Source organism: Rhipicephalus microplus, chromosome 5, assembly GCF_043290135.1.
Source record: "Rhipicephalus microplus isolate Deutch F79 chromosome 5, USDA_Rmic, whole genome shotgun sequence".
NCBI classification, from domain to species: Eukaryota; Metazoa; Arthropoda; class Arachnida; order Ixodida; family Ixodidae; genus Rhipicephalus; species Rhipicephalus microplus.
This window is the reverse complement of record NC_134704.1, coordinates 177,196,886-177,223,503: the sequence shown is the minus strand read 5'-3', so window position 1 is coordinate 177,223,503 and position 26,618 is coordinate 177,196,886. Positions and strand designations below refer to the sequence as shown.

Genomic DNA, 26,618 nt, shown 5'->3' with positions numbered 1-26,618 from the left:
TCGCTTGCCTTCTCTGGGAATTCAGTTAGTTACCCTTAATGACCAGTGGTTATCCTGTCTACGCGCTACATGCCCGGCCCATGTCCATTTTCCCTTCTTGATTTCAACTATGATATCCTTAACCCCCGTCTGTTCTCTAATCCACTCTGCTCTTTTCTTGTCTCTTAAGGTTACACCTACCATTTTTCTTTCCATTGCTCGCCGCGTCGTCCTCAATTTAAGCTGAACGCTCTTTGTAAGTCTCCAGGTTTCTGCTCCATAGCTAAGTATTGGCAAGGTACAGCTGTTATATACCTTCCTCTTAAGGGATAGTGGCAATCCACCTGTCATAATTTGAGAGTGCTTGCCAAATGTGCTCCGCCCCATTCTTATTCTTCTAGTTACTTCAATCTCGTGGTTTGGCTCCGCGGTTATTACCTGCCCTAAGTAGACATAGTCTTTTACAACTTGAAGTGCACTATTACCTACCTCGAAGCGCTGCTCTCTTCCGAGGTTGTTGTACATTACTTTCGTTTTTTGCAGATTAATTTTAAGACCCACTTTCCTGCTCTCCTCTGTCTAACTCCGCAAGCATGAGTTGCAATTCGTCCCCTGAGTTACTCAGCAATGCAATGTCATTGATGAAGCGTAGGTTATTGAGGCACTCTCCATTAACTATTACCCCTAACTGTTCCCATTCTAGGCTTCTGAAAACCTCCTGTAAGCACGCGGTAAATAGCATTGGGAGATTGTGTCCCCCTGCCTTACACCCTTCTTGATTGGTATTCTGTTGATTTCTTTATGAAACACTGTGGTAGCAGTTGATCCCCTGTAGATTTATTCCAGGATGTTTATATTGTGGGCATTTGTTACTTACATCGTCCTCATCCCTGCATGATCACAATCACCATCATCCGCTTGTCTCTTTGTCCTCATTGCCACTCTGGGTCGTCATCGTCATCGTCTGTGTACTGGCTCTGCCCGTTCGTTTCGCGAGGTCTTTCCTCAAATAAACGCTGACGCAGCCAAGACCACCAAGACTTCATACGTGGTAGAGGTGGATTTTCGGTCCTCTGATCTCCCGCAGCCCGCTATACCCCCTGGAGCTTCGTTCAGGCCGCCGCTTGCGCCCACAGTCAGGCAGCATGTCCCAGACCAAGCCTGCCGGCGCGAATGTCATCAACCGCGCACCGCTGCTAGCTGCCCCTCCTATTTACATACACGGACATCAGCGGGAACCCCCGCTCTTCGATGGTTTGGGGAGAAGACGTAGAAGACTGGCTTGATGACTACGACCGTGTAAGTGCCGCTAATAGGTGGGACGAGGCCGCCAAACTGCGTTACGTGCCTTTTTATCTGACCGGAGTCGCGAAGACATGGTATTACCACCAACACGTAGTGGGTTGACAGCAAGAGCGGCTCTCAATCTGGAGGAAAAAAGAAGATCGCACGCTTCTTCTCTGCTCGAGAGCCAGCCACGACTGACGCATCGTCCTAGTGCTAGCTACCTGGTGGTTTAATAAATCCCCCAGTAATTGTGACTCATCGTGACAAACTGGTGGAGGTGCTGGGTAGTCTCACGGATGCTGCAGACCCCCCCCCCCAGGAAGCCGCGATACGAGTCCAGTGCCAGTCGATACTCCCGTGCATCGGACCAGCCGCCGAATCAGGGGATTGCCTCCGGAAGCCGACGATACTGCTCCCACCACGTCGACAAATATGACCAGCGCTTCGGTGCAAACCTCGGCAACCGGCACGGGAAGCACGAAGTCGGAACCGCTATACGTTGGAAAGCCCACGCGCACCGGCGACGTTCCATGGCTCGGAGCACGAGGACGTTGAGGACTGGTTGGTGGATTTCGAGCGCGTAGCCACCTTGAATCAGTGGGACAACGCGGCGAAACTGGGTTGTGTCTACTTCTATCTCGAAGACGGGGCACGTACGTGGTATCAAAACCGAGAGGAGCAGCTGACGACGTGGCCCGAATTCTCTCGTAGACTTCTGCAGACCTATGCCAGTGCTGATCGCCAAGAACGAGCTGGTCGAGCTATTCTGGCCCACGTCCAGTTGCCAAACGAAACTGTGACCACGTACGTCGAAGACATGACGCGCCTCTTCCGACTGGCCAATTCAAGAATGACAGAGGACAAGAAGTTGCGTCACTTGATGCGCGGTGTCAAGGACCAGCTTTTTTTGCCAGCCTCGTGCGAAGCCCTCCAAAGACGGTTGCGGAGTTCTTGTCTGAGGCCGTGACAATGGAAAAAATGCTGCAGCAGCGATCCAACCAATACGACAGGCAAGTCAGTGGCATGCCTACTGCCGACATTTTCACCGCCACTAGAACCAACAACGACTGTCTACGTGAACTCATCCGTGATATAGTACGTGAAGAGTTACAAAAGGCTGGTGTAACACCTCATCCTACAGTTAGCTCTATTGCAACTGTGATCAAGGATGAGCTGCACCAGGCCCTCCGGGACACCTTGCCTCCTGATACAGCTGTGCCAGCTCCTGCTGAATACCGTCGTGAGACAACCTATGCGGAAGCCTTGAAACGCCCTGCTGCATCTCCGCCATTATTCGTCCATCCTGTTCCTGCTGTTTCACTACAGTCAGCGCAGCACATACCGTAGCACAAAGGCACGTACACGCCACCCCCGTTGGCCTTTGTCTCTGGTGCTTCTGTCGCCCATCGTTCAGTACAACCAGTTCAGTACATCGACGATCGGCGCACGTCTCCTCGGAAGTCTGATGTTTGGCGCACACCTGATCGCCAGCCTCCGTGCTTTTACTGCGGAGAAGCTGATCACTTGTACCGCCAGTGCCCATATCGCCGTCTTGGGCTTCGCGGCTTCTCTGCGTACTCACCGCCACCCCGTTACGGCCAGAGACCGCGCGACATCGAAAACTACCTCTCCCAGTAGCATGCACCACTGTCTGCCGGGCGCCAGTCGCGCTCGCCATCACCGAGGCGATTTTCATCAACGCCCCAGCAGTATTCTACCATACGGTCTCCCAGCCCCCGCCGGGAAAACTAGCCCAAGCGACCTCTGGGGGCGGGGTCGCTGAACATCAAAGCGCTGAAGACCTCCTATTGACACAGAACTGTACAGAAACCGGTCCGACATCACATACTGCTGCAAAGGATGGCCGACTTTCACTCGACATAGCAGTGACTATTGATGGTTGTGCAGTTAATGCGTTAGTGGACACCGGCGCAGACTATTCCATACTGAGCGGGAAACTGACAACGCAGCTGAAGAAAGTCATAACGCCGTGGCATAACTCGCAGATTCGAACAGCTGGTGGCAACGTCTTTACTCCACTGGGTGCCTGCACAACTGGAGTACAGATTCAAGGGTATACATTCGTAGCAAGCTGCCTTGTTCTATGCGAATGTTCCCGTGACGTTATTCTGGGAGTTGACTTTCTACAGGGAAAATGGAGCTATCATTGATCTGCAAGAGCGCCGCGTCACGTTCTCAGCCCAGCGAGCAATCAACGTGCAGGATGTGTGGATACTGCCGACACGTCAATGAGTAATATTGACATCAATCCTGACCTGTCCACCGTTAACCAGACTGCGCTACGAGCGCTCTTGTTCGAGTCCAGGTCTTGCTTTGCAAGCTGCTCAAAGATCCGCCAGATGTCCATCACTCAACTCGGGATCATCACGTACGAGGATGCACGCCCGATACACCAGAACCCCTACCGCGTGTCGGCCAAAGAACGTGAAGCGATACGTACGCAAGTCAGCGAGATGCTTGACGATGGCATTATTGAACCATCTAACAGCCCGTGGTCATCTCCAGTCGTACTTATCAAAAAGAAGGACGGGTCGCTACGCTTCTGCGTCGACTACCGAAAGCTTAACAACGTGACGAAAAAGGATGTGTATCCGCTGCTGCGTATTGACGATTCGCTGGATAGACTTCGTCGTGCCCATTGTTTCACTTCTCTCTATCCCAAAAGCGGGTATTGGCAAATCGAGGTAGATTAGCGAGACCGTGAGAAAACAGCCTTCGTGACTCCAGACGGCCTATACCAATTTCGAGTGCTCTCTTTTGGCTTGTGTTCAGAACCGGCAACTTTCCAGCGAATGATGGACACTGTCCTCACAGGGCTCAAGTGGCAGACTTGTCTTGTCTACCATGATGATGTGGTGGTCTTCTCTACCACGTTCGAGCAGCACCTTCACCGCCTGCGCAGCGTGCTGGAGGCTATCCGATCGGCGGACCTCACACTAAAGTCACAGAATTGCCACTTCGGCTATAAAGAACTAAAATTTCTTGGACATGTAGTTAGCGCCGAAGGAATCCGGCCCGATCCGGACAAGCTTGCCGCTGTTGCCGAATTACCAGCTCCTGTCGATAAGAAAGCCGTCCGGCGCTTCCTTGGTTTGTGCGCCTACTATCGCCGGTTCATTCATGGCTGTTCACAGATAGCAGAACCTCTGACTCGTCTCACAAGTAACGACACGCCGTTTGTCTGGGAAAACGAGCAACAAGCAGCTTTTGATGAGCTGCGACAGTGCATGCAATCAGCGCCCGTTCTCGCTCATTTCGACGATGATGCTGAAACGGAGGTCCATACCGACGCTAGTAACATTGGGCTCGGTGCAGTGCTCGTTCAGCGTCAAGAGGACATCGAAAGAGGGATAGCCTACGCCAGCCGCTTTCTATCCCGTGCTGAGGCGAATTATTCTACTACAGAGAAAGAATGCCTCGCAGTCGTGCGGGCAATCCCCAAGTTCCGCCCGTACCTTTATGGTCGTCCCTTCAAGATAGTGACGGACCATCACGCGCTCTGTTGGTTGGCAAGCATGCGCTACCCTTCAGGTCGGCTAGCACGGTGGAGCTTGCGGCTGCAGGAATTTGATGTCACCATCGTCCATAAGTCCGGCCGTAAGCATGAAGACGCTGACACACTGTCACGCGCACCCCTTGATGTCGTCAGTCAGGAAGCAGAGAAAGACGAAGGCTTTCTGGGCGCCGTTAGTGCATCAGACTTGAGCAAACTGCAGCGAGATTATGCAGAGATTCGTCCAATCATTGATCATTTAGAGGGCCAGGGCGCAATCATACCACGTCATTTATCCCGCTCGTTGACGTCGTTCTGCCTGCGAGACGGTGTGCTGTACAAGAAGAACGCTCGTTCGAACAACCGTGCTTATCTCCTGGTGGTTCCTCGAGACATGCGAGACGACGTCCTCTTCGCTTGCCATGACGAACCCACATCCGGTCATCTGGGCTACTCAAGGACACTTGCCAGAGTGAGCGAGAGGTACTATTGGCCAGGACTTTCAGCAAGCGTCAAGAAGTACGTCAAGAGCTGTCGGGAATGTCAGCGCCGAAAGCAACCATCTGTTAAGACAGCTGGTTTGCTTCAGCCCATTGAAGCACCCTGCACGCCGTTCGACCAAGTCGGCATGGACATTCTAGGGCCATTTCCCCTGTCTGCGGACATCAACAAATGGGATATCGTCGCAACCGACTATTTGACACGCTACGCTGAGACGCAGGCGATCCCACGAGCCACGGCTTCTGAGGTAGCACAATTTTTCATGCGCCACATCGTGTTACTACACGGTGCTCCTTCCAGTATAATAATGGACAGAGGGACGGCATGCACGGCGCAGCTTACGGACGAAGTTTTCAAACTGAGCAACACCAGACACCGAAGGACAACTGCGTACCACCCGCAAACCAACGGACTTACTGAACGACTGAATAAGACCCTCGCAGACATGATCTCAATGTACATCGACGTACAGCACAAAACATGGGACCGGATCTTACCTTACGTGACCTTCGCGTATAATACCGCCGTGCAAGAGACCACGCGATTCACGCCATTTCGGCTTCTCTACGGCCGCGAAGTGCAGACCATGCTAGACTCAATGCTACCGCGTCAAGACGAAGACGAGTTGGCAACTGACGCCGAAGAATTCGCAGAGCGTGCTGAGGAAGCCCGGCAGCTCGCGCGACTGCACATCGGCCAGCAACAGCAGGCAGATGCACGACGCTATAACACCCGCCACAGAGAGGTGTTTTACAGCCCCAAAGATCAAGTTTGGGTGTGGACGCCCGTCCGCCGCCGTGGCCTTAGTGAAAAGTTATTGAGCCGGTACTTTGGCCCATATAAAGTGTTACGCCGCGTCAGTGACGTGAACTACGAAGTGGTTCTGGACTCAATACCCCATGCACTGAGCAGGACACGACTGAGGCCGGACGTCGTTCATGTATTGCGCATCAAACCATTTATTGCGCGTTGCTCGTAACTTTTCCTTTACCGTACAGCGTTCTTTGTTTTTTTTTTTGTTTATTTTTGTGAACTCGCTTTCTCGTTCATTGACGTTTCTAATATTGGCACGCTCTTCAATTTCTACTTTCACTTTATCCGAATTTCCTTTTTTTTCACGTGCCTATGTACTTTCCTTTGCTCTTTTTGGGACTTGTTTTTTTTTTCAGAAGGGGGGATAATGCCACCAGCACGTAGTGGGTCGACAGCAAGAGCGGCTCTCAATCATGAGAAAAAAAGATCGCGTGCTTCTTCTCTGCTCGAGAGCCAGCCACGACTGACGCATCGTCCTAGAGCTAGCTACCTGGTGGTTTAATGAATCCCCCAGTACTTGTGACTCATCGTGACAGTATTTTAGCCACGTCGTTGACTTACCCGACCGGCCTACCTTCCAGCAGCAGCTGCGACACGTCTTTGAGACGCCGGACATTCGATCCGCCATCGCGAAGAGGACACTCTATACTCGCCAACAACATCCAGATGAATCGTACACTTCATACATTGAGGATGTCCTCGCACTGTGCCGGCGTGTCAATCAACCCATGCTGGAATCGGACAAAGTGCGCCATATATTGAAAGGCATTGGGCCTGTTGCCTTTAATGCCCTCGCTGTGCAAAACCCAGCTACCATCGCTGATGTCGTGACGACATGCCAGCGACTCGATGCGCTGAACTTCGTTCCTTTCCAACCGGACATTGGTGACCACCACTCCACGTCACATGGCCATCTGCGTGACCTCATTCGAAACATTATACGCGAAGAATTGCGGTCCATGGGCTTCACACCTCCTACGCCGCGACCTACACAGCCTTCGGAAGTGCCCTTACGTGACATCATCAGGGAGGAACTTACATTCCTAACTGGCTCTGCGCCCGTACAGCCACCTGCTTCTCGCCCTATATCCACGTACCCTCAAGTTGCTGCCGTGCCTCCCAGCGACGCCCGCGCGACATTCCCGCGTCCATCCTACGCGTCAGTTGCTGCCGCTCCCCCGGTGAACTACCATTCCGTGTCCCCTGACCCGTCGGCTCACCTGATTGCGCTATCTCCAGGTGCCCCGAATGCCTTCTATTACCCGCCGTGGCGCTCGTCTTGCCCTGTATGCTAGTACTGTGGCTATCGCGGCCACATATCTCGTTTCTGCCGAAAGCGCCAGCAAGATGAGCGTCGGAACGACGTGCGCGAACGAGATTTGTACACTGGGGCGTCTTATCAAGGTCGACGTGTCTCCCCCGCACCGGTCTCTATCTCCTCCGGCATCGACTGCACCACGAAACAGCCGAAACACGAGACGACGCTCGCCTTTGCCCTTCCGCCGTTCCACTTCTCCGCTTCGGCCCGCCTCATTCTCATCTGATATTCATTCGGGAAACTAAGTTATGCAGTTTGTGGAGGAAAAACTGCGTTGGAATTAGAACTGAAATTCCTCCATCAGGCCAGTGTAACACGCTTTCTGTGGAAGTGGAAGGAGTGCGAGTCGATGCTTTGGGGGACACAGGCGCGACATTGTCTGTGATACGTGCTGATTTGTCTGAACATTTAAGGAAACTAATGACGCCTTACGATGGCCACACGTTAGTTGCTGCCCAGGGGAACGCCATTCGCCCTTCCGCTTTTTGTACTGTGCGTGTTTTCATCGACGGCATCCGCCATCATGTCCACTTTGCTGTCGTGTCCCGCTGCTCTCACCAACTAATTTTAGGGTGGGATTTTCTATCATCTGCTTCCGCGGCGATTTGTTGTGGACAACGCGTCGTTCACCTCGCTGACACAGACTACATGCTTGACGACAACAATCAGAAGCCACGTCGTCTGGTCACAGCGAAAGACATCGAACTGCCGCCACTACAAGAGCAAATTGTCAGCATTACGTCCAACGACATCTATCACGGTGATGCATTGGTCTCACCATCACCACTTTGCGTTCATAAAGGTATAGTTCTTCCGTCCGGTGTCGTTCGTTTTTGCAGTGGCTCTGCACTTTTCACTGGTGTCAACTCTACACCGGAGAAGATCTTACTGCCACAGGGCACTACTGTGGCCCGTGTTGCCGACTTCGAGCCTGTATTTGTTACGCCACTTCAGGCCATCGCATCCAAAGAACCTTCCCTCGGTGAGCATGTTTCTTCCTCCGCCTTTACCATCGCTATCAGCAGCTAATTGACATATTCACAGAGGCAGCAGCTACTCGCATTGTTACTGAAACATGCAAATTCTTTCGATATTTGCTCGTCTAAGCTGGGCCTCACTAATACTACAGCACATCGAATTCAAACTGTTGGGACATCTATTGTACACCGCCGACCCTACCACGTGTCTCTAGCTGAAAGAAAAATTATAGAAGAAAACGTTGCGGACATGCTTAAACTGGAAGTCATCCGTCCCTCATCTAGCCCTTGGTCGTCTCCTATTGTTTTGGTCCGTTAAAAAGGATGGCTCTGTGCGTTTTTGCGTGGACTACAGGGCACTCAATAAGATCACACGCAAGGACGTGTACTCTATGCCACGCATTGACGACGCCCTTGATTCCCTACAAGGCGCGGAATTCTTTTCAAGCATCGACTTGCGTTCTGGGTACTGGCAGATCCCCATGCATGAAGCCGATAAGGAAAAAACGGCGTTCGCAACCCCCGATGGGCTATATGAATTCAACGTGATGCCTTTTGGGCTCTGCAACGCACCCGCAACTTTTGAGTGCATGATAGATCGCTGTGCGGCCTGAAATGAAAAAGTTGTCTTAGCTACCTGGACGGCATTATTATCTTTTCGTCAACGTTTCCTGAGCACCTAGAACGATTGGATCAAGTTCTGACATGCCTTGCCGGCGCTGGGCTTGAAATAAACACTAATAAATGCTCTTCCGCTAGCAAATCTATCAAGGTCTTAGGACACGTCGTTAGCAAAGATGGCATCCGGCCCAACCCTGACAAGATTTCTGCAGTCCTTCACTTTCCGCGTCCAGAAAAACCAAAGGAGCTTCACAGTTTCCTTGGCCTCGCCTCCTATTTTCGCCGGTTTATCCAGAACTTCGCTTCTATTGCTGCTCCATTACACCAACTACTTGCTTCCAATGCCCCCTTTCTGTGGTCTCAAGAATGTCAAACGGCATTTGACCTGTTGAAGCGGGCACTCACGTGCGAACCTTTGCTCTGCCACTTTGACGAAGCCGCACCGACTATCCTCCATACCGATGCTAGCGGCCTTGTTACAGGAGCCGTTCTTCTACAACGCGACAAGTCTTCCCTAGAGAAAGTTGTTGCATAAGCCAGTCGCGTACTCACCCAGCCGAAAAGAACTACACGATAGCTTAGCAAGAGTGTTTGGCTGTGGTTTGGTTGGTCCAGAAGTTCCGTCCCTATCTCCACGGCCGTCACTTCACAATCGTTACGGACCACCATGCCTTATGCTGGCTTTCTACACTGATGAATTTGTCCGGACGCTTGGGTCGGTGGATACTACGCTTGCAGGAGTACGATTTTGACATAACTTACAAGTCGGGCAGAAAACATCAAGATGCCGACGCTTTATCTCGTTGCCCGCTTCCAACTACCCATATCAGCGTTGGTGAGTACTCAGCCGCCACATCTACCAAAGTTCATACGCTCGCATCAATAAGGCAACCCTTTTCGGTCGACGAGCCAACATTTATCTCCCGCCAGCGGTCCAATTTATACTGCAGACGCATGATGGACCACCTTTCGGGAATTTCTCATCCACCAAACACGCGACTTCGTCGTCAACTCCTGCACTTTAAGCTGGACAATGGGGTTCTCTATCGCCACGTCTATCACCCTGACGGTCAGTGCTGGGTTCCTGTACTGCCACGCTCTCTTCGACTTCAGGTGTTCGAAGCCTTCCACAACGACTTGACTGCTGGTCATCTTGGTTTTTAAAAAACTCTTGACCGCATTCGATGTCCTCATTACTGGCCTGGTCTTTCTTCTAGTATGGCGCGGTACATCGGTTCCTGCTACCCATGCCAGCATCGTAAACTCCCCATGTCTGCACCTGCTGGACCTCTACAGCCACTTCCGTGCCCTTCAATGCCGTTCAAGGTTGTAGGTGTTGACCTTTACAGACCTCTCCCTGTCACATCTGCTGGCAAACGATGGATAGTGACCGCCGTGGACCACCTGACACGCTACGCTGAGACTTCCTCTGTTACTACAGGCTAAGCTGTGGAAGTTGCAGGCTTTATTCTTCACGCCATAATCCTGCGTCATGGGGCTCCTCGTGTACTGCTTAGTGACCGCGGCAAAGTGTTCCTGTCACAAATGGTAAATGAAGTACTGCGCGCTTCTGGAACTACTCACAAGACAGCTTCAAGCTACCACCCTCAGACAAATGGTCTCACAGAAAGATTTTACCGAACTCTTGCTGACATGATAGCCGTTTACGTCCAACCCGACCACAAAAACTGGGATACCCTTTTACCATTCCTGACATTTGCTTACAACACCACCGTGCAGCGAACAACTTGCTACTCACCGTTTTACCTCGTGTACGGACGCACCCCGACTACCTTTCTCGACGTCTCCTTCTTTAACAGCCATGGGAATTCATGTCAGTCTTCTAGTGAAGAATACATTTCCCACCTGGCCCAGGCTCGCATCAATACTGAAGCAAGACGGCACGAGCGGAAGATCATCTATGACGAATCCCACCGTTGTGTCTTTCTAACCTGGTGACGATGCACTGCTTTTGACACCTATTCGCACTCCTGGTCTCTGTGACAAATTCCAACCACGCATTATCGGACTATACATTGTTTTAGAACAGACTTCGCCGGTTAATTATCGTGTGACACCACTCGTCGCCCCAACAGACCGCGGATGCCGCAGCACAGAGATTGTCCAGATTTGTCGCATGAAGCCTTTCACGCGACGTTCCCCGTCACTTTGACTTACGACGGCCAGGGTGTCTGCTTCCAAGTGGGGGGAATTAGTGTGGCCATTTGTTACTTACATCGTCCTCATCCCTGCATGATCACAATCACCATCATCCGCTTGTCTCTTTGTCCTCATTGCCACTCTGCGTCATCGTCATCGTCTGTGTACTGGCTCTGCCCGTTCGTTTCACGAGGTCTTTCCTCAAATAAACGCTGACGCAGCCAAGACTACCAAGACTTCATAATATATACTTCATCGACGCCCTGATTCCGCAGTGTCTGCATGACGGCTGATATTTCTACTGAATCAAACGCCTTCTCGTAATATATGAAGGCCATGTATAGTGGTTGGCTATATTCTGAGCATTTCTCTATTACCTGATTGATAGTATGAATGTGGTCGATTGTTGAGTAGCCTGTTCGAAATCCTGCTTGTTTCTTTGGTTGATTGAATTCTAATGTTTTTTTTACTCTGTTAGCAATTACCTTTGTAAATAGCTTGTATACTACAGAGAGCAAGCTGATCGGCCTGTAATTGTTCAAGTCCTTGTCATCTCCTTTCTTACGTATGAAGATGATGTTAGCATTTTTCCAAGACTCTGGTACCTTTCCCGTCAGAAGGCACCTCGTAAACAGGGTGGCTAGTTTTTGTAACACAATCTGTCCTCCATCTTTCAGCAGATCTGATGTTACCTGATCCTCACTAGCAGCTTTGCCTCTTTGCATGCTTTCCAAAGCTTTTCTGACTTCTATCATTACTGGTGGGGTGTCATCTGGGTTACTGCTAGTTCTTGTAGTATTAAGGTCGTGGTTGTCCCGGCTACTGTACAGATCTCTGTAAAACTCCTCTGCTATTTTAACTATCCTATCCATATTGGCAGTTACTTTGCCTTCTTTGTCCTTTAGTGCATACATCCGATTTTTGCCTATCCCAAGTTTCTTTTGCTTTGACGCTTCCTCGGTTTTTCAGAGCGTGTTCAATTCTCTCCATGTTATACCTTCTTACATCGCATACCTTACACCTATTAATCAGCTTCGAAAGCTCTGCCAGTTCTATTTTGTTTGTTGTACTTGAGACTTTCATGATTTGACGCTTTTTAATGAGATTCTTCGTTTCCTGCAAAAGCTTGCCAGTGTTCTGTGTAACTACCCTGCCTCCAACTTCCACTGCACTCTCCGTAATGACACTCGTCAGATTATCATTCATTGTATCTACGCTAAGGTTGGTTTCCTCACTAAGAGCCGAGTACCTGTTCTGAAGCGAGACTCTGAATTCCTGTACTTTCCCTCTCAGTGCTAGCTCATTGATTGGCTTCTTGCGTATCAGTTTCTGTCGTTCCTTCTTCAAGTCTAGGCGAATTCGAGACCGTAGCATTCTATGGTCACTGCATCGTACCTTGCCAAGCACTTCCACATCTTGCACGATGCCTGGGTGTGCACTCATTGTAAAGTCTATTTCGTTCTTATTTTCGCCATTAGAGCTCCTCCATGTCCACTTGCGGTTTCCTCGTTTTGGGTAGAAGGTATTCAAAATCCATAAATTATTGCATTCTGCGAATTCCACTAGTAGCTCTCCTCATGCGTTCCTAGTACTGATACCATAATCTCCTACTGCCTGGTCTCCAGCCTGCTTCTTCCTTACCTTTGCATTAAAGTCTGCCATCAGTATAGTATACTGCGTTTTTACCTTACTCATTGCCGATTCCATGTCTTCATAGAAGCCTTCAACTGAAACGTCATCATAGCTGGATGTAGGCACGTAAGCCTGTACTACCTTCATCTTATATCTCTTATTCAGTTTAATTACAATACCTACCACCCTTTCATTAATGCTATAGTATTCCTCTATGTTGCCAGCTATGTTTCTGTGAATTAGGAACCCCACTGCCTGTTCTCTTCTGTCAGCCAAGCCCCGATAGCAAAGGACGTGCCCATTCTGTAGCACTGTATATGCCTCATCTGTCCTCCTAATCTCACTGAGGCCTATTATGTCCCATTTAACAACCTCAAGCTCCTCGAATAGAACAGCTAGACTCCCCTCACTATATAAGGTTCTAGCATTAAAAGTTGCCAAGTTCAGGTTCCAATGGCGGCCTGTCCAGATCCAGAGATTCTTAGCACCCTCTGCTGCGTTGCAGATCTGACCGCCGCCATGGTCAGTTGCTTCGCAGCTGCTGGGGACTGAGGGCCGTGAGTTATTTGACATATGCGTATGGGAGGTAGTGGCCAGATACATTATAAACCAAATGAATTGTGCAAATGAGGCTTTTCGTTCTTAGATTTAAATCATTTGTGAAGAACAGTCATAGCTTTTGTATTTGTTTTCATAGCTTTTGTATTTTCTTAGTAAACAGATCTCTCTCTCTCTCTCTCTGTGTGTGTGTGTGTGTGTGTGTGTGTGTGTGTGTGTGTGTGTGCGCGCGCGCACGCGCGCGCGTGCGTGCGTGCAACTACTGTAAGAATGCAGTTGTCAAAGTATCACCGGTGAACTTCTGCCCTGTTGGCCATATGGGAATGTAATTACGTTGAATTACGTTCATAGCTCAATTTTGTACAAATTCAGTGGAGTCAACTAAGTTTTGGCAGAAAATGTTTTATGCTCACGACACATATATTCCAGCTGTATTAATGATAACTGACAGGCAATGCCAGGAAAAGTATAGGGGATGTTATTAGAATTGCAACGTAAATGTGAAGGACAAAAAGGGACGAAAAGATAACTAGCCACAGACAGGATCCGAGCCTGCGACCTTCGAATAACGCATTCGATGCTTTACCACTGAGCTGCGGTGGCGGTCATCCCCCTGTCCCCTTTATAGGGTATATATGTGTATTTAAACGTGGCAGCATCAGTGCCATTTCAGCAAGTGAACACTCTTTTTAAAGACAATAGTCTTTCTTGGAGTACTTCGACGCAAAAATTTTGGTCCGTCTGTCTTTCTCTCTGTCTGTATGTCTGTACATTTGTCTGTCCGCTGTAACGATACCCCAAACGGCACCAAGCGATATCCCAGACGGCCAATCCCATCCACTGCGCCCACCAATATTGCTCAAGTTTCAGCGTTCATACTTGTGCGATTGTCAGTTGAAAAGCAATTATTGCACATATCTGAGGCACCATAACAACTCCACAATATTGTGTATGTGTGTATTTATACTAGAGAAGGCAGTCATGAGTAATTCTAAGGACCGTACCGTTTATCACGCTGCACTCGCAATGCAACGCAATGCTCAAAAAGGCAAGTGTTTTCAACGCTTTTCTAAGACAACACGGTGGTGGCATCTGCCCGTCGCTTTGCGTTCTACACCTTATTGCCTTCGAGACAGGCGTGCATCTTTCTTCGTAGGCGCGCACACCTTCCTTCGTTTTCGAAGATAACTGCCAGATAGCGCTTGTGTTTGACGCAGCACGTCTAGAATACAATTCATCGATTTTCTTGTGCAGAACATCAAGTAAACGTTTTGTTCACTCTCTCTGCAGGCATGAATATCATCTTTTGGCGACATTTGCAGTGAAAAATGCAGATACGGGGCCAATTTTTCGCATGTTTAACGTCACATGGTACGTGATCTTATTACGAGATGGCAGCTGACCAGTAACCCTTTGCATACCACCTCAAGGCATCAAGTAGGCCAGAACGAGAGTTTCTCTGTGAATGAAGAAAATAAGTAAATTTAAGGGCTCGTTTTGTAATAATATCCGCACGTACTTCTAATAACATCTTTATACTTTCTATAGCATTATTGTCTGTTAGTTCTCAATAATATTGTGTCTAACAAAGGAAACGAGCCTTTATGTTTGCACTTTCCTATATTCCAGCTGTAGTATGACTAACAATCAATAAAGTGTTAATTTCAGTCTTGAAACTGCTTCAGAGAAGCTTTCACGTGTAGTATGACTAACAATCAATAAAGTGTTAATTTCAGTCTTGAAACTGCTTCAGAGAAGCTTTCACGTAGCTAGCCAAGTGCACAAGCAGTGTTGTGAATTGTGTTATCAAGATGTGTGTTTGAAAACATTTGGTTTAATATGTGCAGCCTATTGTAACTAAACTTGTTCTATAGCAGTTCCGTGAATAATGCAGTTTACCTTAAGGGGACCAGATTAAGAAGAAGCAAACATGATTTTAATTTTGATGAAATCACTGATACATAAAATTGTTAGAGGATCATCTTCAGATTCCCCAGGAAAAAAAATCTAGGTAAGCTTCAACGAGCATTGAATAATGCTCAGTTGTGCTCAAGCAATAAATGGTACTGTGGCAAGCTGTCAGCATCTCGGAGAAGACGAAGAAGTTGTGCCGCAGCTGCTTCGGGTGTTCGAGTCAGCAAGGGAGAAGAAGACGCCAGCAAGAACGACAGCGTCTGTCGACGTCCATGCCAGAACAAGGATAAATAAATATGTAGGAAACCAAACGCTCCATGTCTTCCTACAAGTGATAAACCGGACTTCAAGCGGCAACGCGCACCTACTCGTCTTTGCGTCAACGCATCGAGCGTCACGGCCAACTCTGCTTCTTCAGCCCCGTTCATTTCAGCTGACCATGGACACCACATGCAACAGCGATGCCACGCCGAATCCCACGATACCTTACCATGTCGTCGCTACCCTCAGGCTCCCGGAATTTCGGCAGGCGGACTCTGAACTCTGGTTTCCGAGTGTCGAGCCACTCTTCCGACGACACTGGGTGAGGTCGCAAACAGCGAGGTACGAGTACGTCATCGGCGCTTTACCACCTGCTCCCATTGCCAGCGTAAGAGACAATCTGCGTTCTCCACCTCCTGACAATCCCTACGACACCCTCAAAGAGGAGCTCATACGCCGGACAACTGAGTCGGAACAGCGTAGGCTGTAGCGGCTACTCACTTTGGAAGAACTCGGCGACCGAGCGCCTATGGAGCTTCTGCGATGCATGCGACACCTGATTGGGGACCACTCTGCTGCAATAGACGCATCCATCCTACGCGAACTCTTCTTACAGCGACTGCCACAGCAGGTGCGGATGATTTTGAGCGTATCGTCTACAGAAACCCTCACCTCACTGGCGCGGATGGCTGACAAGATCATAAATATCAGTGCACCGTTCATACCTGCGATCGAGAGACCACGTGAATCTTACCCTCTTTGCAACGGTCTGTGACGAACGCTCGGACCGCCTTCTTCAAGGTAACGAGGAGCTCAACCGCAAGGTGGATCAGTTGGCCACTGAACTGAGCGCGCTCAAAGTAGATCACCACCGCAATGCGTCACGACAACGGCGCCAAAGCCGCGAAAGATCGCCAAGTCTGCCTCTCGCCGTCTGCTGTTACCACCACCGATACGGAGCTTGAGCGCGTCAGTGCAAACAGCCATGCCGATTTGTGGGAAACGCATGGGCCACGCACTGTCGGCAGCCAGTGTTTCAGGCCCGACATACAGCCGCCTATTCGACGTCACGGACCGCGTCACTAGGGTGGCTAGAATTGGGGGGTGTCAAAACCGGCCGCTCCAAAGTGGTTCCCACTCGCGAGCTTGCAGCGGTGGCGCTGTAGTCGGAGGCGCTGCCAGCTTTCTCCGTTGCAATGAACCCGCAATGGTCGTTTCGAGTTTTTCGCCAGTGTAAGAGTTTTGTCAAAGTGAATATCAAACAGCAATTGCACCTGATATGAATACACGCATCTTTCGCTGAACGAACATTTCATTCGAGCGAAGTTTTCGACAGAGCGTCATTCCGACAACACCACTCTTGATAGTCTTTCTTGGGGACCTTCGACGTAAAGATTTTGGTCTGTCTGTACATTTGTCTGTTTATCTGCTCTTAACAGTATCGGGTACTTGAAATGGCCTACCCCATTCACAGCGCCCACCAATGTTGCTCAAGGTTCAGCGTTAATACTTGTGCACTTGTCGATTAAAAAGCAATTATTGCGCACGTCTAGGGCACCATAACAACACGTATATATTTCACCTGATCGTCTTTTCTAATAAAAGGCATACGTAGGTAGTTTTAAGGACCGTAGCGCTTATCACGCTGCCCTGACCATGCAACGCTTGCACGAACAAGCGAGTGTTTCCAACGCTTTCCTAAAACGAGAGGCTGGTGGCACCTATCCTTCGCCTTGTGCTCTACACCTTATCACCTCTGAGACGGGCGTGCTCACCTGTCTCAGAGCCATGCGCTCCGTTTTCCAAGAACGCTGCTAAATGGCACTCATGTCTCACGTGTGACGTGACTTGAGGCGTTCGTTCGCCTCCGCTGCATGCTCGAGGCACTCTAACGCAGCGCCTCCAGAATATCGTTCACCAATTTTTTATCGCAGAACATCAAATAAATGTTTTGTTGACTCTCTCCACACACAAGACTATCGTCTTTCGGCGACATTTGCAGATTACATGCAGATACGGGGCCATTTTTTTCTATGACATTGAACTACGTCTTAACGCAGTAAAAAAAAAGCTTGCTCTAGTGGAGCGGGGTATCTTTGATGACGTTAGTTTGCCAACATTGCCTAGTGCTAACCTGCGATAGATTTTGACGTTTGCTGCTAAACCTGCCTGGACAGTGCGACCTACCTAGTGCAGTTACGCATTGCTATTTCCTCAATGCTGGACTTGTATTACACTTGAGACAGTATTCTGAAACATGTGTAGAAACTGAGACAACACTTAGTTTTATGGCTGCAACAAAATTCATTACATTAAGTCACTAACGGACATTTTTCTTCCGTCACACAGGGCTTCGATCGCTTGACTTTTTTCTCGCTTTTTGCTTGGTTCAGACCCTTAAAAAAAGAACTCTCGTCACACAAAATCACTGACCACTGCTTTGTTCAACTATTTGCAATGTTCAACGCAGCGAATTTCTGGAAACTGCTTAGAGATCGTAGAAGACTGGCTACTAAATTCGAATGCAGGCTCACAGTGCTGAACACATGTGTCAACTTGGTTTCCATAGTCTCTACCAGGTTTTAGAGAGACTCTGACGAATACAGAAGTCCCCTTAGATCCCAATCTCTAGTCGCCTGCCGTGGCAGCTCGTCGAGTCATTTGGGCAATCCTCCAACGTTCTAGGGTTATCGGTTCACTTCTTTGCTGGTACGTAGTTCGATGAAGCAGCATTTCGTCTTTTTCGTTCTTTAGGCAAACTTTTGGATTATATTTGGGCAGGCTTGGGAATAAGGTGGGACAGCATCATGTCTTAAACTAGTCTTTTCACGCTGCAGTCTTCCTGTTTTTCCACAATATGCACAAATTCTCGCGTGCTGAATTTAAAAACCAAGTGAGAAGACATAATTTTCAGGTAAATAAATGTATTTATCGAAGATCAATGATCGAGGTGTTAAGAGCGCCACAAATTGTTCAATATCTTCACTTGCCGATGCCTTCCACACATGCACACAAGTCTTTTCTGCCCTTAAATAAATTCAAAACATTTACCATGCATCGAAATGTTTTTCGCTGACGGCGGTATTTTCCTAGAGCACTTTGTGCGCCCTTGCGATGGTCTGCGCCCTTTTTGCTAACCTGTCTTTTCATGCCAGAGCGCACAAAAAAGGGCAAAATTTTCAGCGCACGATCTGTATTCCGCGTTGCACGTAGGCAAAAAAAAAAACAAGTCCGCAGCGTTTTTTTTCTTCTTTGTAGAAGCCCTTTAGTCTTTTAAGGGCAAACACAACAAAGTCGTCGCTCCACGGGGAACACAAACGATGCTGAGAAGCACTTCCCGTGAATGACCAGCAGCCTCCCCCGGCATACACTGCACCTGCCGCCGTCTCCACCGCGCTAGTAGCCACGCTAGCAGCAGCGCCTTTGATTGCCATGCTACATCACGACCTAGTTGAGATCTCGCGCACCATGAAGCCGCTCGGCAAGGGAAACATGGTTCGCTTTTCACACCTCCCCATTCTAGCCACCCTAACGTAACCAAAGTTTGCTACCTTATTGACACAGGTGCCGAAGTGTGTGTTGTTCCTCCTACGTTGGAGGACCGCCGACGACGCCAGACCTCACTGCCTGTCACCGCGGTCAATGGTTCGACCATAAGGACCTACGGACAGAGGTCTGTTACGCTTGACATCGGCCGGAGACGCACATTTCGGTGGATCTTCTTAATTGCCGACATGCGTGTACCCATCATCGGTGCGGATTTTCTTTGGCATATTAAGCTTGTGGTAGACCTACGACGTAGCCGTCTTGTGAATTCTGAGACCCTCCTCACAGTTCAGGGCGTGACATCAAATTTGCCACCCTTGCGTCTTGTGCAAGCTCATGCCAAAGTCTCCCTGCCGTGGTCTACGCTTCTGCAAGAGTTTTCCGACCTCTTTCGTGCTCCATCTCTTGAAGACCTGATGTCACTCATCACATAGTGACAGTAGGAGCGCTGGTGTTTGCACATGCTCGCCGTCTCGCTCCTGACCGCTACAAGATTGCACGCCAAGAATTCGAGCACATGCTTGAAATCTAATACGTCAGCCCCTCTTCTGGTGCCTGGTCGTCACTGCTACACATGGTTCCCAAGCCCTCTAGTGACTGGAGACCATGCGGTGACTACCGCGCCCTCAACGAAGTGGCGGTACCGAACTGCTATCCGATACCGCACATCCAGGACATCACGGCATTGCTGCATGGTTCCACCGTATTCACCAAAATTGACTTAGTAAAGGCATACCACAAAATACCTGTGGAGCCTTCCGATGTACAGAAGACTGCCGTAATAATATCTTTTGGCATGTTTGAATACACGTGTAAGCCCTTCGTTCTATGAAACACCGCACAAACCTTTCAACGGTTCGGGAACCAGGTACTTCATGGGTTGACCTTCTGCTTCGCGTACATCGACGACATCCTTGTCTTCAGCACCACTGCAGAATATCACGAACTTCACCTGCGTCAGTTTTTCACACGACTCCGCAAATACGAACTAATCGTCAACGAACCAAAGAGCGAGTTCGGCGATTCCTCACTGGACTATCTCGCCATCACGTGGATTCGCATGGGATCTCTCCACCGGTCGCGTGTGTTGAAGCTATATTACAGTTTCCGCGACGAACAACTACGAAGAAACTACGTGAATTCTTCGGGCTTGCCATCTTGCAACCACTCCATGCACTTTTATCTGGTCAAATGAAGCCCAACGCTTCCATCTTCTGGACGGGTGATGCAGAAACAGCTTTCATTTCTATCAAAAAGCTCTGGCTAACCCAACGCTCTTCACTCATGCAAAGAGCGACGCCATCACGTCACTCACAGTGGAGGCCTCGGACGTCGCCATAGGAACAGTCGTGCAGCAGTTGGTCTATGAAGTTTGGCAGCCGGTTGCTTTCTTCTCACAGAAGCTCTCATAGACCGAGCGTCTTTATAGCACATTCGGTCGCGAACTGCTCGTGGCCTATTTGGCTGTCAAGTGCTTTCGACACTTCCTAGAAGGTCGGCAGTTCTATATTCTCACCGATCACAAGTCGATTACGTGTCAATCGACCGCTACCAACTCTTCCCACACCTAACGTGAGATCCGCCAGCTTGCCTACATATCGGAGTTCACGAGTGATATCCGGCACATCAGTGGCAAAGACAACCCCGTCGCTGACGCACTTTCCCGAATGGAAATCAACGCAACTATGGATGAGCACCCACCAGTTGATTTTGCAGCCATGGCTACTGCACAACAGGACGACAGCGAGCTTCAGGTGTTGCAACTCCAAGAGAACTTTCTCAAGCTCGAAGACGTCCAACTTCCAGGCTGCGCAATCCCCTCATTTGCGCCACCTTTACCGGTTGTTCTCGCCCTTACATTCCAGAACCATTTCGCCGCAGAGTCTTCGACGCCTTGCATTCCTTGTCGCACCCCGGTATATGTGCGACTCAGCGCCTCATCACAGGGCGATATCTATGGCCTCGAATGAACATCAACGTCCGCCGCTGGACACGTGCTTGTGTCAAGTGCCAGCTAACCAAAGTCCAGCGCAACACGGTCAGCCCACTGGGTACTTTCACGCCTCCTGACTCGCTGTTCAGTCACGTGTACCTGGACCTCGTAGGCCCTTTGCCCCCATCGCAAAACAGCCGGTACATGTTGACCTGCGTAGACCAGTTCACGAGGTAGCCTGAGGCACTACCCCTCACCGACATCACGGCAGAGTCAGTCGCCCGAGAACTCATCACCGTGTGGATAATCCGCTACAGAGTTCCCAAGACCATCACAACAGATCGTGGTCGTCAATTCGACTCCGCGCTTTTCCGCAACTTGTCCCGAATGCTTGGTGTCAACCACATAAAGACAACGGCCTACCACCCGATGTCGAATTTCATGGTTGAGCGATTTCACCGCCAACGCCAACTCAAAGCTTCGCTCATGGCCTCGCAATAGTTGATACCCTGAACGGAGCGACTACCACTCGTCCTCCTCGCCTTGCGCAGCACGATATGTGCGGACGTGTCCTGCTCCTCAGCTGAGCTCGTATTTGGCACTATCCTAAGGCTTCCTGGACAGTTTTACGACACGTCACCGGTATCACCATTGGACGTAGCTGATTATGCCAGTCGCCCCAGGAATGCCATGGGAGATGTGTCCCCTATTCCTGCACGTCAACACTTATGCCCAAGTTTCGTCAGTCGTGCCCTTCATGGCTGCACCCACGTCTTCGTACGACATGATTCAATCAGACCACCACTGCAGCCTCCTTACAACGGACCCTTTAAGGTCGTCAAGTGTTGCCCGAAGCATTTCATTCTGTTGCTTAATGGACGCGAAGACAGTGTCTCCATTGAGCGCATAAAGCCGGCTTTCCTTGACACTGACGCTGTCCTCGAAGACTACAAGTTATCCGTGAATACCAGACAAACGCGCTTCGCAATAGCAGAACCTACAACCTGCTCATAGGGTTCGCTCCTTCGCTCACGGGCTACCTCGCTAGAGGGGAGGGGGTGGGGGGGGGGGGCCTATGGCAAGCCGTCAGCGTCTCGGAGAAAACGAAAAAGTTGTGCCGCAGCTGCTCCGGGTGTTTGAGTCAGCATGGGAGAAGAAGACGCCAGCAACAACGACAGCGTCTGTGGACGTCCAAGCCAGAGTAAGGATAAATAAATATGTAGGAAACCAAACGCCCCACGTCTTCCTACAGTACCACCAGCAGTCGTCAGTGACTTGATGGCGCCTAACAGCAACTCACCAATTTGAAACTCTGTCAAGGTCAGACTCTGGGTGTGAGTTATAGGTATTGTTGGCGTTCATAGTGTAAACAACGGAATCTGTTGCAAGCAAATCAACCAGTGGTTGAATGATGTCAAAGAATTGGTTATTAATAATGAAAGTAATAAAAACCTAAATATGCATCTCTAAGGCACACCATATGGTACATCACAGGAAGTTGAAGAGAACTTATTGGCAATCAGATATCAAGTACAGTAGACTCAGTAAACGGAGATCTGTTGAGTGGACTGCTGCTTAAATGGAACAACTGCCTCCAGCATTATTAGTTTTAGACTTGGATTTTCTGCCCTTGTTCATCTCTCAGTAAACAGAACTCCTGTTAAACGGATCACATTTTACTGGTCTCTTCAGGTTCCGTTTAATCAGAGCCGACTGTAAATGGTTATTGAGAGAATACTAAATCTGGTTTAAATTTTTGGGATATACATTTAATTTGGCTGCCTCACAAAGTAGTTGCTGATGATGTACATTACTAAATGCTGTGGCAAAATCAACACAGGCACAATAGAAAATAGAGCTTTTGTCACAAGCTGAGAGTTTGCTATGAGTAGAAGAAATGAGCTGTGTCTTGCAGGAGTATGGATTTTTTAACAGTTTAGTGCTATAGATATTGGCCATTACAAGGAAGCGAACTAGAATTTCGAAGAGAGACTGTCTGCTGTCTCGGCTATGTTTTTGTGCTCTGCATAGCTTTTAAATAAATTTTATATATTAGCCCTACCCATTGCAACTTACAAAAATGGAGTGGGCAATGGCATTCTGTAGTACAGTCTATTGTTGACTCTCACCCTTCCTGTTATCTATCGTAAGTCCATAGAATCTGATTTATATTAAGAACACTTGTACACTCTAAGCAGCATAATTTTCATTGTATACACACTATGCGGAGTGTTATTGACTTGACACATGGCTAATGTGGTTTATGTGTTTTGCATGACTGTATGACCTAGATAGCACTGTATGATGTTCAGAAAGTACCTTTCACTTGGCCATAATTGTACATTTTTTTTATAACTGACCTAATTATTTGTAAAAATATTTCAACTATTTAGACCCGCCACCGTTAGAGGCTGATGCACACAGTTTCATTTGTGTTGTGTTTACAATGTTGCAAACACTGCCCTGAACAGGACCGTGTGGAGGGCGCACGCCACCTTGTGTCACAATTACGCAAGGGTAATGGCCTCTGCTCCAAGATTCTGGGCCCACTTGAGCGGCTCATGGATGCGTACATTAATCTGGCATACCTGGACCCACCCAATGCACCACGAGGACAAAGTAAGCACCGCAAAGGCTCACTGCTGTAGCTTCACGTTTAACTCGCTATTGAAGGGTTCGTGAAAGTCACCCAATAGTAATTCTTATTGCTTCAATAAGCATTGGGCATGATGATTCCTTTTTTTTTATATACTATTCAGCCTATATTGAATAACAGCCGTTCGAAATACTAGAAGTTTTGCAATCTTAAAGCAACAATATGTCAACGCTGGCCGCCATAGGCATTAACAAGGTGACGTTGAAGTCGTAGACCTATGGTTAGCCTTTGCTTGCTCTAAAATAATGGATTTATACGAATATTAGGAAGCAATAAAATATCCCAGAAGTGTTTTAGCTCGCAGTAGTGCTCGAAGGTTAAAAGCCGACTGTGCTCTAACCCCAGCGGAGGAATATGAAAGGTGCCCGAGCAGCCCATGCACCAGGTTTTAGCAGTTTCCGACAGATCTCGTCTGGCTCGGTTCAGGGCTCCAAATGTTGGCACATGCGTGATAGTTTCAGTTATGTCATTAGTTTCAGCAATCTGTGACACCATATGACACCATAACATGGGGGGGATTTTTCGCATCACTCGTGTGGACGCCGACAGGGGGTGCTGGTCAATTTTCGTTTCGGCGAGATGTATGAGGCTTGCGCCTTAGAAGAAGAGCGTATGGTTGTGAGGGCGGTATGCGGCATGCACTAGTTTTCATTAAACCATCAGAAAGCTTCTTCTCTTTCTCACCAAATGCAGTTCGGCTCCCCAGAGAGACACCACTGCTCAAGTTGGGAACAATGGACAGTATACCTGTGCTGACACAAAATGTTGAGGTGAGGATTTACCAAACGACACAAATAGAAGGAATAACTGTTTAATTCCTCCTAGAATTATTGAAGCAGTGCACCTTTTCAGCTGCTCTTCTTCCTTAATACATCTTTCATTAATACTTCCATGATTGGAGTATTGAAACCAATCAATTTATTTGGCACATAAAATTAATGGACACAAACAAATCTCTGCTTCATTTGGCTGATTCTGTTGTGTGGGAGTGCAAAGTATTTGAGACATTGAGCACTGTTTACTGGCCCAAAAGGTGGCATGGTTTCCATACCTGGTGCTACTGAATTCAACTCATTCAACTCACCATTGAGCTTCACATGCCGAGCTTTCATATTTAGAACTGCGGATTTAGAACTGCGGAAATAAAAATGTATAACAAATGTTGAGTGCCAGCTCATCGTGTTTTCCACCATCGCAAATCAAGTTTCGATTCAACCTATATGCGGTGGCAGTTCTCTGGCAAAAAGTGTGCATTAAATTTACCCAAATACAATGAATATTCGTGATTCCATGTTCATATTCATATTTCGTGTCTTCTGTGCTCTCCGAGATTGATGCTATGGGAGCCACCATTGTGTTCAGGCATGTGAGTGCTTTTCACTCAATATAACATGACATTAAGTTTCACTATCAAAGTAATGATTCTTCTTCCCTATTTGGACACGGCCTTTTGAATGGTTACTAATCAAACAGAGTCATTATGAATTTCCTTTACTTTTTCTGCTACTATGCCTGACAGGTGGACCGCAGTGGCTCATATCGCAACCTGCCAGGAATTTTGAGGTTTTCAGCGCATTATCGATTGTGTGGAGGCATCAACAAGCCAAAGGTCATCACCTGTGTCAGTCAAGATGGCTGCGAGTACAAGCAGCTTGTCAAGGTGGTGTACTTTCTTGCACGCTGTTTTGTGAGCTCTTCATACAGAATCCTTTTTATTCATTGGACCTTCTTCGAGTGGAGCGTTTACGTAAAGCAGGACTCTCAAACTCAGCTAACGAGCCACAGTCACAAAAATTTACTTATGCAAGGACCACCATAGTGAAAAAGGTATAAGTGAAAGAGGGAAGGGCTGTAAAAAATTGAGCTAATGTTGCCATTTTAGAGGCCTTTCACTTATATATGAGTCATGTCTGGAGAAGATTTGGTACAATGATACGAACAACACATCGATACGGATCTCGATCCCCAAAATTGCTAAAATCTGGATGCTGAATGTAGATCTTGTTTCTTGGTCATGTATGAACACATGGTAACTGCAGAGGGTGCCTCATGAAAAAGAGGCCTAAGGCCATTTATGCATGATTTGCTCATAAACGTACTTATACAAAAATTTCAAAAATATCGGACGAAGAGAGTCATGATCAGGCTATGGGCTGCTAGCAAGAGGTCAGCAGGCAGCATGTTTGAGATTCCTGACTTCAAGTAATCTCTTGCGTATCGCTTTTAAAAGTGTTTCCAAATTCAGCCACATTATGTATATTTGCCAACTTATCTAAATGCTCAGTTTTGTCTTTATAAAGCATGGAACCGGAAGTCTGAAACATAGTCAATGTTAAATGGTATGTGTGTTGCCAAATACTCGTTGTAAAGAATTTGCATAGTTGCCATATTGTGCACACATTAGCTCCTAACAGAGGGCTTTTTGCTCCAGTACACAACTACTGCAGTAGAGATTCTTTTAAGCTGGTCTTAACAGATTTTGGCACTGTAGTCTACCTGTTCATTCTGTTTTAAAATCGTAGTTCCTGTTTTAGTTCAGGTCTTCATGGCAAGATTCTGAAAATACATGGGGAGTCACCCTTTTGGCTCAATATTCCTGCTGGCGTTATCATTTTCCTTCAACTTCTTCTTTACACCTCCTTCTGTTTTCATTTTTTTTTTTCATGCATGTCTTTTTTTCTTCCTTGTGCTCAGCATTCCGTGGCAGTGCCTTTACTGCAAGCTCAAAAACAGTTGCTTCTGCATTTGAGCCAGTCAGAGCCAATAGTCCCAGGCGTATTGACAACCAAGACCATGTTTCTTTTTCAAAGGGACCGCACTAAGTAACTGACCAAAACTGCTGGAAATTTAAGAAAGAGATGTTTCAAAGGTGGAACAAAAGAAATTAACCACACTGCACCACCTGTTATCGCTCAGTGCAAGTGATGCTCACTCAAGGTTCTTCAGTT

General features: G+C 48.3%; 1 protein-coding gene across 3 annotated transcripts in view; it reads left to right on the top strand.

Annotated features, from left to right (window-relative positions):
* Nucleotides 1-26,618, top strand: part of tefu (Serine/threonine-protein kinase tefu) — a 513,274-nt gene that overhangs the window by 424,484 nt on the left and 62,172 nt on the right. For 2 of the 3 annotated variants that reach the window (XM_075896220.1, XM_075896221.1), the window contains 3 exons: nt 23,486-23,633; nt 24,364-24,440; nt 25,190-25,330. In XM_075896220.1, the coding sequence (XP_075752335.1) occupies nt 23,486-23,633; nt 24,364-24,440; nt 25,190-25,330 (366 nt within the window). Of the gene's footprint in view, nt 1-14,650; nt 14,732-23,485; nt 23,634-24,363; nt 24,441-25,189; nt 25,331-26,618 lie in introns of those variants that run through there. The other variant, XR_012895493.1, reaches the window with a different exon arrangement.